This window comes from Mesoplodon mirus (genome assembly GCF_964341445.2).
Source record: "Mesoplodon mirus genome assembly, chromosome: 11".
In the NCBI taxonomy this organism is placed as follows: Eukaryota; Metazoa; Chordata; class Mammalia; order Artiodactyla; family Ziphiidae; genus Mesoplodon; species Mesoplodon mirus.
The window spans coordinates 19,470,077-19,488,901 of record NC_138987.1 but is presented as its reverse complement, the minus strand read 5'-3'; the positions used below and the strand labels follow the sequence as shown (position 1 = coordinate 19,488,901).

General features: G+C 37.4%; 1 protein-coding gene across 7 annotated transcripts in view; it reads left to right on the top strand.

Moving 5' to 3' along the window:
- CEP83 (centrosomal protein 83) overlaps positions 1–18,825 on the top strand; it is a 146,275-nt gene that overhangs the window by 87,219 nt on the left and 40,231 nt on the right. For 6 of the 7 annotated variants that reach the window (XR_014295240.1, XM_082634809.1, XM_082634806.1 and 3 more), the window contains 4 exons: positions 556–648; positions 2,981–3,112; positions 12,693–12,944; positions 15,540–15,671. Coding sequence is in view for 6 of the 7 variants with exons in the window: in XM_082634809.1 (XP_082490935.1) it covers positions 556–648; positions 2,981–3,112; positions 12,693–12,944; positions 15,540–15,671 (609 nt within the window). In the remaining variant the exon portion in view is untranslated. Of the gene's footprint in view, positions 1–555; positions 649–2,980; positions 3,113–4,657; positions 4,687–12,692; positions 12,945–15,539; positions 15,672–18,825 lie in introns of those variants that run through there. The other variant, XM_082634810.1, reaches the window with a different exon arrangement.

Sequence of the window (18,825 nt, the reverse complement as noted above, 5' to 3'; positions counted from 1 at the left end):
TGTGCTAGGCAGTAGTGCGAGGTTTCGGGAACACATGGTGACTAAAGACTAACTGTGTGTTCTTTTAAGGAGCTTACGTAAATACTTATTGAAATATGAGTTCTATAAGAGTATAACATGGAGGAGCCTAAATTTTGCTGGTAAATATCAGCTTTCTCTGATTGAAAATATGTCTGAAGAATTTCCTGTGGTATACCAAATTGTTATACCTTTATTTTGCTTGCTTTAGAAAATAGAATCAGCCACTGTATCCAACATGATAATCTTATCTGCCAACATAGTTTTTCCTATTAATAACAATAATAATAATCAGTGATTGTCTTTACCTCATGTTAATGGAATTTTGGACATCTCTGAGAGCTTGAAATTGAGTTTCTTTGTTTCAAATGATGGTTCTATTTATATAATGGTTATTGTAAAATTAGGTATATCATGAAATTTCTATTAGTTTAATTTCATTGTCATAATTAGAGAAGCTTTGAAATTTGTCTGATTCTTCAATTTAATATTTGTGATTTCATAGTTAGAATTGTTTTATATTTCTCTACATATTAGGTATTAAGTCCACAAAAGTTGGAACTGTTACGAGCTGAAATACAGCAAGAACTAGAAACTCCAATGAGAGAATGTTTCAGGCATCTGGATGAAGTAAGTAATTTGTATAGAAGGACTGTGCATTTATCTTCATGTGACTGTGAAAGGCTTGAGGAAAAGCATCACTCTCCTGCTCAAAAGCCCTTCAGTAGCTTCCGTTCTTACTCAGAGTCCTTATAGCAGCCTTTAAGACTGCACACGGGGCTTCCCTGGTGGCGCAGTGGTGGAGAGTCCGCCTGCCGATGCAGGGGACACGGGTTCGTGCCCTGGTCCGGGAGGATCCCACATGCCGCGGAGCAGCTGGGCCTGTGAGCCATGGCCGCTGAGCCTGCGCACCCGGAGCCTGTGCTCCACAATGGGAGAGGCCATGGCAGTGAGAGGCCCGCGTACCGCAAAAAAAAAAAAAAAAAAAAACAAAAAAAAAAAACTGGGCTTCCCTGGTGGCGCAGTGGTTGAGAGTCCGCCTGCCGATGCAGGGGACACGGGTTCGTGCCCCGGTCCGGGAGGATCCCACATGCTGCGGAGCGGCTGGGCCCGTGAGCCATGGCCGCTGAGCCTGCGCGTCCGGAGCCTGTGCTCCGCAACGGGAAAGGCTACAGCAGTGAGAGGCCCGCGTACTGCAAAAAAAAAAAAAAAACCCCCCCCAAAAAAAAAAGACTGCACACGATCAGATCCCATTCTTCCGTCCACATTGGCCTCCTTGGTGTTTCTTTGCCACTTCAGAAATGGCGCAGTTCAAGTCTTTGCCCTAGCTGTTATTCCGGCCACGTATCTCTTGGCTAATTTTCTCATCTTTTTCAAGTCTGCTGAAATTTTCACCTTTCCAGTAGGGCCTACTTTGACCAACCCCTGCTTCCTTTTAATATTGCAACTTGCCTTTCCTGTCACTCTTTAGACTTTTGGGTACCCATTTACCCTGCTCTACTTTTTATTTTTCTCTAGTATTTATAATCTAATATGCTATATAATATTTATTGTGCTTATTTTAAAAATTTTTCCCTTTTACAACTGCTAGAATGTAAGTTGTATGAGAGGAGGAACCTTTATCTGTTTTGTTCACTGTTAGAGTCCAAGTTCCTAAAACACTTCCTAGCATACAACAGGTGCTCAGTTAATGTTTGCTGAATGAAAGAATGAATTTCATGCAGCCTCAGAAAAGTAAGAATTTGTTAGTTTTTCTTCAGATTGAGACCAGTCTCCTCATATGAAATGTTGATATAATGTGACTACATGTTTAATAAAGGGAACAGGAAGAGATGACAGATATTGACTGTATTAGGTACTATCCTAGACATTTTATACGTTACCTTATTTAATAAACGTACTGGGCCTTATACATACAAATGAATATTGTCCCCCTCAAAATGGTCCCCTTTGGAAAGTTGTAGGGTAGTGTTGCTGTCATTGCACAAAACAGTTGGCGGAATCCTCTTTTATAAATGACTTTCTGGCTTGATAAAGTCATCTTTTCAATATCATCCTGGTGGGTAACCAGAGCATTATGGTTTAGGAGTAGATTTAAGTTTGGATTATAAAAAATCACTTAAATCTGAGGTAAGTGATCAAGTTAAGTAAAAGCATGTTTAAAAAAAAAAATGTTCCTAATAAAATCACAAAACCCACTTTCCTGGTTTGTAAACGGGCTTAGAAATCTTTCAACTAAAGATTTATAGTGAGCTGAGTATTTTAGGAGGCATGCTTTCCTTGTTAATTCCCTGATGTATGTTGGAATAGTGTCTCCATCTTCCTGCTCTGTTGCCTGAGTTTTTATTGAGATTCAGAATGCCAGCAGCTTTTGAAGTGTTAGGAAGCAGAATTTTGGAGCATAGGCATCGCTTGTGTTCTTGGTTAGTCAGGAGAGTTGGTGCTACATATATACTTCAGACTGGTGTGTTGAATTGGACTATCATTGTAATATTTGACTGAACCTTGAGTTACTGTACTAAACATTCAAATAATCATTCACCTCCTTAGAATTCATCCTTTCTGACTTTTAAGAGGGTATTTTATATTTTATTATAGAATTAATTTTTAAAATCTATTTTGAAAGATGTGCTACATTTTAAAATATTATTTTATTAAGCCCAGAGGTCAAAAGTTTTGACATGCTAATACATTTTTATTATTAGAATCAGTGAGGAAATAAGATTAATTGAAGGGTAAGTTGTTTTACTGATACCTTTTCAAGAGTGTGCTAGTTCTGTTTGTAGCATTCTTGTCATGAGAACTTTTCCAAGACTTGTTTATACTTCTGTTAAGCTTAATTTTTACTTTTAGAATGGCTCTTAGTATAAAACAATGTAAAATTTTTGAAAAGGTGATTTTTAAAGTGAGTACAAATTTCATTTATAAATTTGTGATAAATTACAATATTCTTTTAATTTAGGAAGTAGAAAAGTATAGAGCTGAATATAATAAACTTCGCTATGAACATACATTTCTCAAATCAGAATTTGAACACCAGAAAGAAGAATTTGCACGTATTTTAGAAGAAGAAAAAATAAAACATGAATCAGAGGTGAGTGACTGATTATACTAGTTTAGTCATTATCCTGCTAGTCAATAAAATTTTATGATTTTATATTTTTTGTGAATCTCAACTTAAAGTTGATTGCATAATTGTTTTATTAATTAATGATTAAGTGTTTGTCATGATTTTCATCTGCTCTATAGCAACATTTTTCTGGTGAATGTTCTTTTTGGACTGTTAAAAGAGGAAAAGATGAAGAAAATTTGTTTTGCCCCAGTCAATGGAGATAGATAGCAGAGACAGACTTTTCTTTGCAAATACAGTTTGTCTGTGTGATTGCTTATTTAGCACTGTCCCCCTCTACTTACTGGAATCAAACCATGTTCAGGAGAGCTCTGGCTGTCAGCCCATGCTCCTTGTTTCCACTGATAACAAACAAGGGGTTTATACATTAGGGTGTGCCCATCACCATCACTTTGTTCTTTCTGGCATCTACAACTGCAACATTCTGTCTCTGATGCCTATAGCCTATACCTCTATTCTCTATTAAGTTTGGCAGCCTCTCTTCTCATTTTTTGTTTGTCTCCTAATTTTGCCAAAAACGAGGTTTGTGTCTCTTATTCTTCATGTTGCTTTTAGGTGATTTTTCAGGATGGAAAGAGAGAAATATCAGTTTTATGTTGCTGTGTTCAAATAAATCTAAAGCTAGTTGAATTAATTAAAAAATAGCTTGTTGTCCCTACTTACATGAAGCACTCTATGTACAAACACATCTTCATAATACATTTATTGCATTGACTTTATTTGGAATTAAGAGCTAAAATATACTCTCCTTCCTTTACCAATTACTAATTGGATCAGACTGATTTCTTTTCATCAGTGAGCAAATTGCTCCATGATTGTTTGAAATGTAAGAAGTTGAATGAACTTTGGATCATTTGAGTCCGTTAAGAATTTGGTACCAAAAAACTATAAATAATTATAGTCTTTTTCATTAAAAAATATATATATTTTTTACATATGATCTCATGTCTATTACGGTCAGTGGTATGGAGCAGGACCGTCTTATTTGCTTCATTTTAAATGGCAACACTGAAGCACAAAATAAGTGACTTGCCCAAAGTCTCATAGAAACTCAGCAGCCAAGTTAACAGTAGAACTCAGGTACCCCAACTCCCAGCCCAGAGTTTTAAGTTTCAAATTATTAATGATTTGAGGTTGCCTTGCTAATTAGGGGCCATCTAACCACTGTAATATTGTAGAGATCAATTGATTTATATTATGTAAGATTTTGAAAGATTTTGAGTCTGTAATTATGATAGACTTAAAGGAGCTACATATAAAAATTTTCCTGTGGAAAAAAAAGAATGATAAAAAGACTTCCAACCTAAAATGTAGATTTAGTATATTGAAGAGTAACTACTGAGGCTGAAGATAGTGATGCTTTATTTTATACTTTGCTTTTAAAATCTAATATTGATGTTTATCTGGTAATGATTATTTGTATTCTGTAGTTTCTAGTTTTATTGTGTTTTTAAAGAATGAAACCTGCATCTGAAACCTGATGGCTATTCTCTTTTTCACCCATGAAAGACCAAATGATATTCATCAAACATTTTAAGGTACCAGTGGCATCTTAAATAATTTTCTAATTGGAATGTCTTATGACATTCTTAGAAATCTGGAGATAAACGGCTAGCTAAGAAGCTATGATTAGTAAAGACTAGAAAAGTAAAACTTTCTGTTAAGACTGAAGTCCTCGTATGAGTGTGTTTCGTGTTTGGTCATTGCAATCATTGTTGCTTTTGTCGTGGTCACCCATTTACAATGCTTGGTGTCAGCTTATCTCTTGTAAAAATGAAATACAGTGTGTGTGTGTGAGTTGTGGGGGAGAAAAAAAGACTGAAGTTCTCTCCTTTCTACTTCCTAGTTGATTATGCAGGAGTAATATTAATTAGTGGATACTTGAGTATCTGCCCTCCTTCCATCACTTATCTTTACACTCCAGTTTCTCTATACAATTAAAGTAAAAACTAGTGAGATGATGTGGACACAAAACAGCAGTAAAACTTCAAAGTAAAGCCTACTCTGGCCATCTATCCATTTTACAGTTTTAACTGGTATAAAATATATTAGCTTGGTGTACTAAAAATAATTGGATTTTCTTGCATTAATTAAGGACTCACACAGTACTGTACATTTTCACTTCTACAGATAAAAGAAATAACTGAATGTTCTTTAGTGTTTTGTTTCATAGGGGAGTACTTGAGGAAGATTTTGTTAGTGTTTTCCTGAGGAGCACTCTAGGAATTCACATGTCCCTCATGATATTTTGAAGTTTAAAAAGTATATGAAAGAAGATATCTTTATGAAAAAGATAATGGCATGATTTCTCAGTGCATTTGGCTGTATACAGATGAAATTCTGACGTTACATATATAGTTGTTACTTGGAAGTGGTACTACTGTGTTTATATTTTATTAGGACTCTGATTTTATATTATTCTGCAAATAGTAATGAAGAGCAGTACAAAGAGTTTGAGGTACAGGTGATTGTAATGTAGCCTGAATGAGTGAACGAGTAATCCAGTGGAGATACTAAGATCTTGAGAGAGGGCAGTGAGCACTGCATCATATGAAACACTGTCTGTGACACCATACATCGTGACAGGTCTCTGAGATTATTCCATCATGCTCTCCAAACTGTCTGAGCTCTACCTTGGCTTGTCCGGGGCTGGTGAGAAGCCAAATTTCCTATGGCACAGAAGGAGAACTTCTTTGGGTCCCTGTTACCACGTGCTGTTTTTTCCTGATGGCACTGGTAACACAGAACTGATGACGCACTCCTGATTCGGGTCCTTGTCCTGACGTGTATGGCAGCAGACATCATGACATCTCTCACAACACTTCTGTTTTGTTCTGATAGAGTTTGAAGTTCTACCTGGAACTTTGCTTGAGGTCCAGGTGGGTTCCGTTATCTGAAATATTCCAAGTTCTCTAACTTACACCCTTCTCAGATTACCCTGAACTATGGATACATTACAATAGATAAAAGTCTCCCAAATTAAAATTAAATTACTTCACAGTTGGAATTCTCTGGAATTGATGTTAGCAAACTTTTAAGAAGGGCTTTGTGAAATTTTACTCATTAAACTTTTCTGTGAATGCAGTTTTGAATATCTCAAAAACTTAACTTTTTGCATGTAAAATTTTAAGCATTTTAGATGTTCATTGAGCATGACATGGGGAACTGACTTAACTTCTCTGCGCATCAGTGTCCTCATCTATAAAATGGTGTTATCAGTAGTATCTATCTCATGGAGTTGTTTTGAGGATTTAATAAATTAATGTGTGTAAAGTGCTTAGACAGCACATAGTAAGCCTTCAATAAATGGTAGCTGCTATTATCATTATTTAAAGTTCCACATGCTCAGATTTCTTGAGTATATGATCTTGTCCTTTACTTGAGCATGTTAGAGTTTTCAGTGTCAGGTCTGCACTTAGATCCTCTAAGTATTTTGAGGGCATATCTCATTACAGTGCCTGCATCCCCCATCTTCATCTCACCATCATTCTGACTGCTCTGCTTTCAGGTGCTCTCTGCCCTAGCTTTTCCTATCAGTCACAGTTAGTTATCTTTCTTTTACTACACTCATGACCTCTCGGGGCCTGAAAAAGGCATATGTTTATTATCCCTATTCTCTTGTTCAGTTTGAGTAGAATTCTTCTAAAGACAGTGAACATCACCTCATTTCCCAACAGTTCTTGCATCCCATCGTCTGATCTTTCCATATTTATGTCTGGAGGCAAATACATAGTCATGGGGAGAAAGTTCTTAGTACTATCTTTCTCTTACTAGGAGAAAGTAAGCAGTTTAAGGAAAGGAGATGTTATCTTCCAAAGTTAGATTAAAATATGAACTTTAAATCTGTAAATAATTTAAGTGCTACCTTCTTCTTAGTGTAAATAAATGAGAAAATGTTTTTGTTTTCCATCATTGATATAGGAAAAATCAATTCTAATACATATAGGGGGAAAGGGGAAACTTGGAATAATAGGAATATAAAAAAGGTAAGCTAACTTGATTTTAAAAACAAAGATCAGGGAACTTGAAATTTCATGTGCAAAACGTTTACCATAATGCCTGACAAATAGTAAATATTCAGATTAATGGTATTATCAGTATTAGTACCTGACAGCATTAATCATAGTACTGATTTTCATAATAAATATAGTAGATATTTTTAAATAGATTTCATATTTGTAAATGAGAAGCTACAGAAGTTGAAGAAGTGAAAGAAAACAAATTTGTATTTAAGGGGAGAAGCACTTTATAATTCTTTGAATTTTGTCAACAACCCTAGAGATTAGATAATCATTATTCCCATTTTATAAATGAGAAAACGCTCATGAAGCACTGAGAGACTGGTTCAAGGTTGGACAGCTAGTAGGTGGTAGAGCCAGGAATCAAATCTAGGTAGTCTGGGGGTTTCTGCTTCTGGCCAGGGTAGAGTTTTAGGGACTGAATTGAACTTAAGGTGCTGACCAAAAACTGGGACAAAATATAGGAAACTGTGGTTTTCAGACACTAGAAAACAGGCAGTACAAGGCAGCGATCCCTAAAAGAAGGAAACAAATAAAATGAGCTCTGAGATTGCCTCATCTTATATCCACCAGAGTGGACAGGCCACCTAATGCATGGTGCATTGCATAGAAGACTCAGAAGGATTTTATCTCAGTAGTAGGGCCAAATTAGCCCCACAATAGTGGCTACTCTGGTTCTGCCTAACAAGTGTAAAAGAAAGATTTGAAAGGATCCAACTATTCCTAAGTAACTCAACTGAATAATAGAACAAAGATTTAAAAGTACTTAAAGGAATACAAAAGAACCTAGCATTAAAATAAAATAAAAATAAAATTCAGAATGTCTGACATCCAGGATAAAAGGACTGCGTTCATAGTTGTATTCTACCAAACATTTAAGGAAGAAAGTATACCCCGTCTTTACAATTTCTTTCAAAAGATAGAATCAGAAGGAATCTTAATTCATTCCATGAAGCCAGCATTACCCTAATACCTAATCCAAACAAAGACGTTACAAGAAGACTGTAGACCAAACTCTCTCATGAACAAAGATGCAAGAATCCTCGACAAAGGGCTTCTCTTGTGGCACAGTGGTTAAGAATCTGCCTGCCAGTGCAGGAGGACACGGGTTCGAACCCTGGTCTGGTAAGATCCCACATGCCGTGGAGCAATTAAGCCCGTGCGCCACAACTCCTGAGCCTGTGCTCTAGAGCCCGCGAGCCACAACTACTGGAGCCCGTGCTCCGTAACAAGAGAAGCCACCAAAATGAGAAGCCTGCGCACCGCAGCAAAGAGTAGCCCCCACTCACCACAGCTAGAGCAAGCCCGTGCGCAGCAACGAAGGCCCAATGCAGCCAAAAATAAGTAAAATAAAATAAATTTAAAAAATAATAAAGAATCCTCAACAAAATATTAGCAAATTGAAATCAACAATATATAAAAAGAATAATGCATCATGAACAAGTAGCATTTATTTCAGGCGTTCAAAGCTGGTTCAACATTAGAAAATGAACTAATGTAATTCATCACATCAGTAGGCCAAAGAAGAAAAATCACATCATCATATCAATAGATACAGAAAAAGTTGTTGGTAAAAGCCAACACCCATTCATGATAAAACTCTCAGCAAACTAGGACTAGAGGGGAACTACCTCAACTTGATAAAGAACATCTATAAAAAAAGTGCAACTAACGTCATACTTAGTGGTGTGAAACCAGAAGCTGTCCCACTAAAATCAGGGAACAAGGCAAGGATGTCCCCTCTTACCACTCCTTTTCAGTATTGTACTGGAGTCTTAACTAATACAATAAGACAAGAAAAGGAAATAAAAGACATACAAATTTGGAAGGAAGAAATAGAGCTGTCTTTGCTTCCAGATACATGATTGTGCAGAAAATCTGAAACAATCAATAAAAAACTCCTGGAACGAATGCAGCTTTTACAGTGGAGTTGCAGGATACAAGGTTAATATACAAATGGCAGTCACTTTCCTATATGACAGTAATCAACAAGTGGAATCTGAAATTAAAAACATAATATCATTTACATTAACATCCCCCCAAATGAAATAGTTAAAAAAAATATGTACAAGATCTAAATGAAGATCTGATGAACATAATCAAAAGATGAATGGAGTGATACTTCACCTTCATGGAGAGGAAGACCTAATGTTGCCAAGATGTCTGTGCTTCCCAACTTGATCTGTAGATTCAGTACAATCCCAATCAAAACCCCAGCAAGTTTTATGGATATTGACAAACTGATCCTAAAGTTTATAGAGAGCGGCAAAAGACCCAGAATAGCCAGCACAATATTGAAGAAGAACAAAGTTGAAGGACTGACTATAAAGCTATGGTAATCAAGACAGTGTGCTGTTGGCAAAAGAACAGACAAACGGATTAATAGAACAGACCAGAGAGTTGAGAAATAGACCTATAGAAATATCATCATCTGTTCTTTGACAGAGGAAAAAAGGCAGAGTGGAGAAAAATGGTCTTTTCAACAAATGATGCTAAAACAACTAGACATGCAAATGCAAAAAAAAAGAAGTGGATCTAGACACAGACCATACAACTTCACAAAAATTAACACAAAATAGATTATAGACCTAAATGTAAAACTTAAAATTATCAGACTCCTAGAAGTTAATGTAGGGAAAAACCTAGATGACCTTGGGTTTGGTGATGACTTAGATATACCACCAAGATATGGTACTTGATACATGAAAGAAATAATAAGTTAGACTTCATTGAAGTAAAAAATTTCCACTCTGAAAGACACTCTAGAGAATGGAAGGAGAACCCATAGGCTGGGAGAAAATATGTGAAAAAGTTATATCTGATAAAGGACTGTTACTAAAATATACGAAGAACTCAAACTCAACAATAAGAAAACAAACAACTGGATTAAAAAATGGGCCAAAGGCCTTAACAAACATCTCACCAAAGAAGATATACAAATGGCAAATTAGCACCTGAAAAGATGTTGAACATCATATGTCATTAGGGAATTCAGGACTTCAAGGGAGATGACATGTGAATCTGAGATTAGAGGAAAAGGGGAGAGCTGAGGCTGTGTCCAAGATCTTTACCCAGAGGATGGATAGCAGTGATTGAATATGAGCTCCTCCAGAACAGAGGTTTTATTATTGTAGTTGACCCTTGAACAGCACGGGGTTTGAACGGTGTGGGTCCACTTATACCTGGATTTTTAAAAATAAATACACATAGAATACTGCATATAAGTGGACCCGCACCGTTCAAACCCATGTTGTTCAAGAGTCAACTGTACACAATCCACGGTTGGTCGAATCGGCAGATGTAGAAGCCGCCCATACAGAGGACTGATTTGAGCCCTTGGTTTTTGGTATCTGTAGCAGGTCCTGGAACCAATCCTATTAGATACTGAGAGCCGGCTGGCTGTCTCTGCTTATCTGCTAGGTTCTCTAATGTATCCTTAATACCTAGAGCAGCGCCGCCTACTCAGTAAGTACTCAATAAATATTTGTTGCATGAACGAATAATAGAGAAGTTAGAAGGCAGTGATTACCAGTTTTGGGAGGAGTGACTTGGTAGAGAACTCTTGTTAAGGAGTTATAAATGTGAGATCTAATCCTGAATTTGCTATTAGCTAGCTCAGTCCAGAGCTTCAGCTCTTACTTCAACTATCACATAGATGCCTTTTAAAACTACTGGAGGAAGCAATAACATAGGAAACATGCTGGTCATGAACATTAGCTGTCTGATCCCATATGTAAAATGAAGACTACAAGATAAATTATTGTTACTAAATGCAATTTTATATATAACACTTAGCTCAGCACTTGATCCATATTAAGTACTCAGTAAAGGGCACCATTGTTTGAACCTGAGTTTCATATCGATGAGCTGCCACACCTCTGATATAGCACAGTAGAACAATATTTGGATTTCCTCGTGCAAAAGCTAAGTGGTTTCTTAAAGATCTTCCAGCCCAGCCCTTCATTTTAACTGATGCCAAAGTGAAAAAGTGACTTCCACAAAGTCACATACCTGGCTGAAGGAAAGAGAATATGGAGGGAAAAAGGTAGTTGGGGACCAAACCTTGGGGGTAATGTTTATGTAAAGGATGGGAGGAAAAACAGGAGACACTAATTAGTTGAGTTTTTGAGGGCTTGACCCTGAATTTTACAGCTGCCTTCTATAATAAATTTTATTTTCTGGGAAGAAATGGCATTTGCCTGCTGTGGATAGCTCTACCTATATTTCCCATTGACATCTTTAATTCAGCTTCAATTTAATGTCCAAAACCAAACTGGAATCACTACGTGTTAGAACTGAATAGGATCTTAGAGGGCCTCATTCTAACCTCTCACTTTACAGATGAGGAAAACATTCTGCCCTGGGTGGAGGTCTCACACTTCTTAGATTCACTTATAGCAATGTGAGCAATCAGTTGTCTCTTGGGCCATTTTTGCCCAGGCTGCAGAGCATTACTTTAAGTCCTTTTGGCTTAGAGTGAGCCTTCTAAGCTCATCCTGCCTACAACAACCCCTGGTGCTGTTTATAGCCGTCGCTTCTAACTTTCTTCTTTTTTTTTAAACAACTGAATCTTTAAGTTAAATCACCTGAAGAAACCCCATATATAAAAAGAGACTAAAAAGAGGAGCTGCTGTGGTTAACAACAAAGGTTTGTTGGTGGTGATAGTAGGGGATAGGGAGTTGGCGAGATCAGCAGAGGGAAAGGATGAGTTTTACTGTGATTACTTGGATCCTTATTCCTGGAGGTGAGGGGCCTCTGAAGTGCCTCAGAGGTTAGGAAGCAGTTTGAAATCCCCTGATTTGGAGGCACATGAGATCTGGCAGCGATGGTTGGTGTGAATGAGAAGACCACTGGTATTTTTGTTCAAAAAGTTCCTCGGTGATTTGTCTACATGCCCTGGAGTAATGATTTTCAGCTCTTTCTTGGATCTGAGAATTAAGAACTAGGCCATCACTACAACTAGGGCTTTAAGAAACTCTCAGCTGTTATTTAAAAGGTCTCATCAGTCACATTTGTTGTTACTTATATGGACAAGCAGCTTTTTTTGTAAATTAAGTTGCCTTGGAATAGATGATTTTATTAGTATAGATATAGCCCAAGAATTACTGTCACATGCGGAAAAGCTTAGGAGTAATCAGTTTATGCAAGATCAATATGATCTTTCATAAACCCCTATAATGTTCTGATGAATTTTAAAGTACTTGACATATTTTAAATTATTATTTTATAGTATTACTTATAATTTTGAATTTTAGTCAGCAACTGATGAAGCTCTGTGCTAGGCACCACGGGGAGATGGAGGGAAAATAGGACAAGGTCCTTGCCCTCACATTTGAGTCATGCCAAGTACAGAATGAAGGATGTGACATTTTAGGATTTTTTTCCTTTGTACTTCATTTTACCACCTGAGCTTTTTTGTTCATATTGTACAATTTTTAATTTTAATTTATTGACTTGTAAAGCATGTTCATGGCTGAAAATTTGATAATTTAAGGTTGTATGCTTTCTTTCAAATTGTCATCAGATTGCAAGACTGGAGAAAGATAAAGAAGAACTACATAACCAAGTGCTTAGTGTTGATCCCACAAGAGACAGCAAGCGAGTGGAGCAACTTGTTCGAGAAAAAGTCCATTTGTGTCAGAAATTAAAAGGTTTAGAGGCTGAAGTAGCAGAATTGAGAGCTGAAAAAGAAAATTCTGGTGCTCAGGTAGAAAATGTCCAGAGAATGCAGGTGCGGCAGTTGGCTGACATGCAGGCTACAGTCAGATCCCTGGAGGTAAGGTTTTAATTGCTTCCCGGTAGACTATCGCGTACTTTTTTTTAAAGTGCAGTTGACAAGCCTTTGATTTTTTAGGGCATAAATGTATGCTCACCAATCTAATGCTGATGCATTTGTGGAATCCCAAGAGTATATATGCTTTTTGTAAAGAAGAAAGCTCTTGATTCATAAACAATACCTATGCTACCACATTTACAAAGGGATTATTTATTCTTTGAGAGTCACGTCGCCTATCTGAAATGATTTAACTTTTACAATGCCACAGAGTAGAATATGCAAAATTCAAAAAAAAATTGAGTTTCTGAAGACTAAAGTCATCTTAAACCAGAAAGAGCAATTTCTTTCTAGTTATTTCCTTACACTGGGATTCAAGATCTTAAAATCGTAAATCCTGTTTCAACAGAAATACCATACTTATATATCTTAGGACAGCTTCTTGCCGGAGTTACAAAATTGAACTTGGCTACTAATGCATATAAGCCTTTACTGAATTATTTCCCTAAGTTCATTAGAGAAAGAAAGGAGCCGGCAGAGCTAAGCTGGTACTCCTAGAGGTATTCTCCTATGAAAGTTCTTGTTTCTATTGTTGGAGAGGAAAACCTTTTCTTTCACCCTCTTAGGTTCAGAGTTTAAGGGTTGTGAATTAAACTGACAACAGACAGATTAGCAAGAGAAAAGACAGATTTTTATTCATGTACGTAAACAGGAGTTCACAGAAAAACGTGACTCAAAGAGGCAGAGTAGTAATTTGGGGCGTATATACCATTCTAATAAAAAAGAGGGGGAGAAAGGACACTTACAGGGAAACAAATGACTTTTAGGAAAGATAAACAGGCCCTTAGGAAAACAAATGGCAGAGATGACAATTTTGTGATGTTGTTTGTGTAGGTGCTTTCTTATCCTGGTGTTGACTTCTTGTCTTCTGTGATAGAAGTTGGCCTTCCTTAGTTATGAAACGCCTGGGGAGGGGACTTCTAACACTTAAATTCTTTTTAGAGGCTCTACTTTTAGACAGATAAGAGGAGTTCAGGAAAAAACTTTGTCCTGTGTCTGTTGATTCTCAAAAGCCTTCAGCTCCAAATAATTCTTATTCCACAGTGGCATATTCTGGACCCCTTTACAGTTTTATTGAGATAATGCTTATTCCTCCTAGTCCTTAGTGTCTTTCGTGTAGCAAATATACTAGTTTGATAGTTTTTAAAAATTCATTTTGAGCAGTCTAAAATGTTTTGTTTTGTTTTCTTCAGAATAGTTGTGAGGTGATTTGAACTAGAGGGAAATTAGTGTGCACCTAGTTTATAATTAAAATCCAATATCCAAATCCAAAGTAGTGATTTTTTTCTGGACAGCAAACTGGTACAAGAAGTACATTAATATGTTTTGAAGAGTAGAAGTCACCTTTTTATTTTTTGGCTGAAGCTTCTGACAGTATTTAGTGGTCTCCTGAATTAAAATTGTCAGTATCATTGGACCTTAGACATGAGGCAGTTCAGAATGAAGTGTTTATGTTGTCGTCCTTCCATCCTTAACGTATTTACACAGTGACAGTGGGATGACTGCGATTGAGTATGGTATGTGATCTCAATGTGAAACTTTGCATTGAGGTCATTTAGAGTGATTATTTTCAGGACCAGTTGAATGATGACAAAAGATGGGAGGTTCTTTCACAAGAGCCTGTACTTCATTTTATCATTTGTCAGATGAAATGAAAATACGCACATGACAGGTAGCCTGCCTTTCTTTGATTTTTTTTTTTTTTTTGTCTATCATTGTGCCTGAAGAGTATCATTTTTTATGTGAGGAAAATAGGGTATTTTTTCTGAATTATTTGTTGAATATCATATTTAAGATATATAGGAAATGAGCTGTTGCATAACTGAAGCTTATCCTTTAAATGCAAAATGTTTTCATTTTAACTATTTTGAGTAGAAGTATTTTTAAAAAGCATTTAGTTTTCCCTTTCTAATTAAAGAGTACTATGAGTATTACCAACTGGAAATTTTCTTGACAGCTTACTTCATTAAGAATATTATGTGATGAGTTCAGGAGCTATTGAGTTCTTTGCCCATACTTCCAGAAGCTCCAGATTAGCCGAGGAGTTTGAATTTTTAATTTCTTGGGGATTGTTTTCTAATTTCCATTGATTTTAGATTTTCGGTTCTCACTTCTGACTACTACACATAATCCCTCTTCTCTACCTTGTAATATGCTTTTTCATATCTGCTGTGTACTTGAAATCCACCAAAATGCTTGTTTGAATTATGTCCACAGTAGTAGTAAATAGGTATCAAGTGAGTGTGTTAGGTACGCTCTCTCATGAGAGAAGTGTATGGGTTTTATCTTGGTGGTGGCTGTTGATAAGTTGTTTGTCCAGATAACTTTGTTGCATATTTCCTGGAGCAAATACCTTGCATTTGAATTCTACCAATTGCTTTGTGAAAACTCTTGTTACTTCGGTATATGTTAATATTGTTGAGGTTTTGAATAATTTTGGGTAGTATGATTATTACATTTATTTAAATAGTGCTTATTTTGTTTTTATATAATTGAAAAATTGTCAACAAATTTTAAAATATTTTATTTTAATAAAAGGCTGAAAAACAGTCAGCTAAGCAACAGGCTGAACGCTTGGAAAAAGAGCTACAATCAAGCAATGAACAAAACACTACTTTAATTAGTAAATTGCATAAAGCTGAACGGGAAATAAATACATTGACCAGTAAAGTAAGTTGTCTTAAGTATTTGTTTTATTCTTTTTTTTTTTTTTTTTTTTTTGCGGTACGTGGGCCTCTCAGTGTTGTGGCCTCTCCCGTTGCGGAGCACAGGCTCCGGACGCACAGGCTCAGTGGCCGTGGCTCATGGGCCCAGCCGCTCCACGGCATGTGGGATCTTCCCAGACCGGGGCATGAACCCGTGTTCCCTGCATCGGCAGGCGGACTCTCAACCACTGCGCCACCAGGGAAGCCCTGTTTTATTCTTTAGAATGCTTGAGACTGTATAATGACAAAGGAATTTTGTGTTTCAGTAGCTTAGTTCCCTACATTGAAGTCTCTTTTTTGATCTTATTCTACCTTCCAAATACATGTAGAAACTGACCAATTCTTTTTTTTTTTTTAATTTATTTAATTTATTTATTTGTGGCTGTGTTGGGTCTTCCTTGCTGCGTGCATGCTTTCTCCAGTTGCGGTGAACGGGGGCTACTCTTCGTTGTGGTGCGCAGGCTTCTCATTGAGGTGGCTTCTTTTGTTGCGGAGCATGGGCTCTAGGCGTGTGGGCTTCAGTAGTTGTGGCACACAGGCTCAGCAATTGTGGCTCACGGGCTCTAGAGCGCAGGCTCAGTAGTTGTCGTGCACGGGCTTAGTTGCTCCACGGCATGTGGGATCTTCCTGGACCAGGGATCGAACCCATGACCCCTGCATTGGCAGGTGGATTCTGTGTTTGTTTGTTTGTTTGTTTGATACAGAAATATGTTTATTAATGCATTAAAACCAAATCTCATGAGTTTAAAAATTACTGTAATTTTGAAGCAGTGATAAGTATTAATGATATTTTGAAATATCTGCAAAAAATGTAATATGATATGAAAATATCTGTCACAGGTACTGTTAATACTACGATGGTTTGTAGTCAGCATTCATAGTTGAAGTGGAAGGTGGATTCTTAACCACTGTGCCATCAGGGAAGCCCCTCCTCACCCATTTCTGATGTTGCCTTATCAGAGAGGACTTTTTTTTCTTCACTTTGTAAAATACCATCTTCCCTCTTCCTCTGCCTTATTCTCTATCTTTTTTACCTGCTTTATATTTCTTCATAGCTCTTAACACCATCTGATATATTTGTTTATTTTTGTCTTTTCTACTCCCTTTGCCTCAAATGTAAGCTCCAAGAGAGCAGGGACATTGCTTTTATTACTGTTGTATCTCTGGCTCCTGAAACAGTGCTGGCACACAGTAGACAATAAATATTTGTTAAATGAGTAAATTAATAGCAGCAGCATGATCTGCATTTGTTATTTTTAAAAGAATATAATGGTTTGAACACCTTTTATATACAGTTTTCCCAGGAACTTAGAGGTTTTTTCCCCCCTCAAATGCAATGTATATAAGGAATCCAGTAACCAGAAGTAGGATAGCAATGATGAAAGTACTTTATAGAATACTGCAGTGAATATCAGCTCTGGAGTCAGACATATTCAAATTCCATTTCTTCCCCTTGCTAGCTGTGTGACCTTGGGCAATTTAATTTCTCTCTGAAGACTTTAGCATTTTCCTTTATAAAACAGGACTAATACCTACCTTATAGAGTGTGGCAGAGATTAAATGAGATATTATGCATAAAGCACTTAGCATAAGGTGTAATATATAATCACCTGAATATTAGCTATTAGTAGTAGTACTTGGGTCAGCTCTAGGAACTTGAAAATGAGGCAGATGTCTGAATCAGTGAGATCATGTATTATATTTCTATCAGAGCAGAGTTATGTAAAATCACCTTAAAAAACAAAATGGTTTCTAGACCAGAGGGAATTTACTGTAGCCTGGTAGAAAATCTAGAGGAGTAACGTATTCATTGTAAATTCCTTGTCCACAGTCAAACAGTGTTTATGACAGAGGCAAGAGAGAGTTGTAGTTGACAGAGTGTGAGTATTCTGGTCCCATTGAAGAGATCATTCTTACTGTGGAAAGGAATACCTCAGTCTGTTTTAGTTTGTGGCCATGAAATAATCGATTCCTCCCATTCCTTTTGTTCTGACTGCATGAGCCCTAAGCAACTTTCTGACTGTTATGTGATTTCCTCTGTAATTTTGTCTACAGGGAGAGAGAACGCACTGGTCCTTCAGAGTTAGAGTATTCTAGTTTCCATTATAGTTTTTTCTCGTAATTAATAAACTGACATTCTGGTTTTATAGATCACTCTTTGTAAACTTTAGTAATGTGAGTTCAACCTTGAGAGTGGTCTTTAAGTGTGGTGACAAAATTTGATTTCTATGCCTGAAAAGCCAAAGTCATAATATTAGATGAATTAGATGCCACCCTTGGGAGATAGTCTACCCAGTTTTTTCCATGGCAAATACATACTCTTTTACACTTCCAGATTGTATGTTTATTAACACACATTGCTAAGAGTTGCCTGTCTTTTTAAAGGCACACTTGCATTATTATGCATATAAATGGTTTATTAAAAACTACCCACCAGGGCCTCCCTGGTGGCGCAGTGGTTGAGAGTCCGCCTGCCGATGCAGGGGATACGGGTTCGTGCCCCGGTCTGGGAGGATCCCGTATGCCGCGGAGCGGCTGGGCCCGTGAGCCATGGCCGCTGGGCCTGCGCATCCGGAGCCTGTGCTCCGCAACGGGGGAGGCCACAACAGTGAGAGGCCCGCATACCGCAAAAAAAAAAAAAAAAAAAAAAAAAAAAAACTACCCACCAACTTCAGGCAAACCAAGTTTTCATTTGAGATCTTGCATATAAAAAGATTTCAGGGCTTCCCTGGTGGCGCCGTGGTTGGGGGTCCACCTGCCAATGCAGGGGACGCCGGTTCATGCCCGGTCTGGGAGGATCCCACATGCCGTGGAGCGGCTGGGCCCGGGAGCCGTGGCCGCTGAGCCTGCGCGTCCGGAGCCTGTGCTTCGCAGTGGGGGAGGCCACGGCAGTGGGAGGCCCACGTACCACAGGGAGGGGAAAGAAAAAAAGATTTCATTGGAAGGTTAAATTTTAAAATAATGTTTCAAACATTGTCACAGTTTTCTTTGCAACTTGAAATTTTCATCAACATTTTGCAGTTCTCACAAATGGTTGTTTGCAATGCAGAGGAACACTTGGGGTGTATTTGTCTGAGTTATTCAAATTTGTAAATGTTTGTTAGGTTTTTGAACAGAGT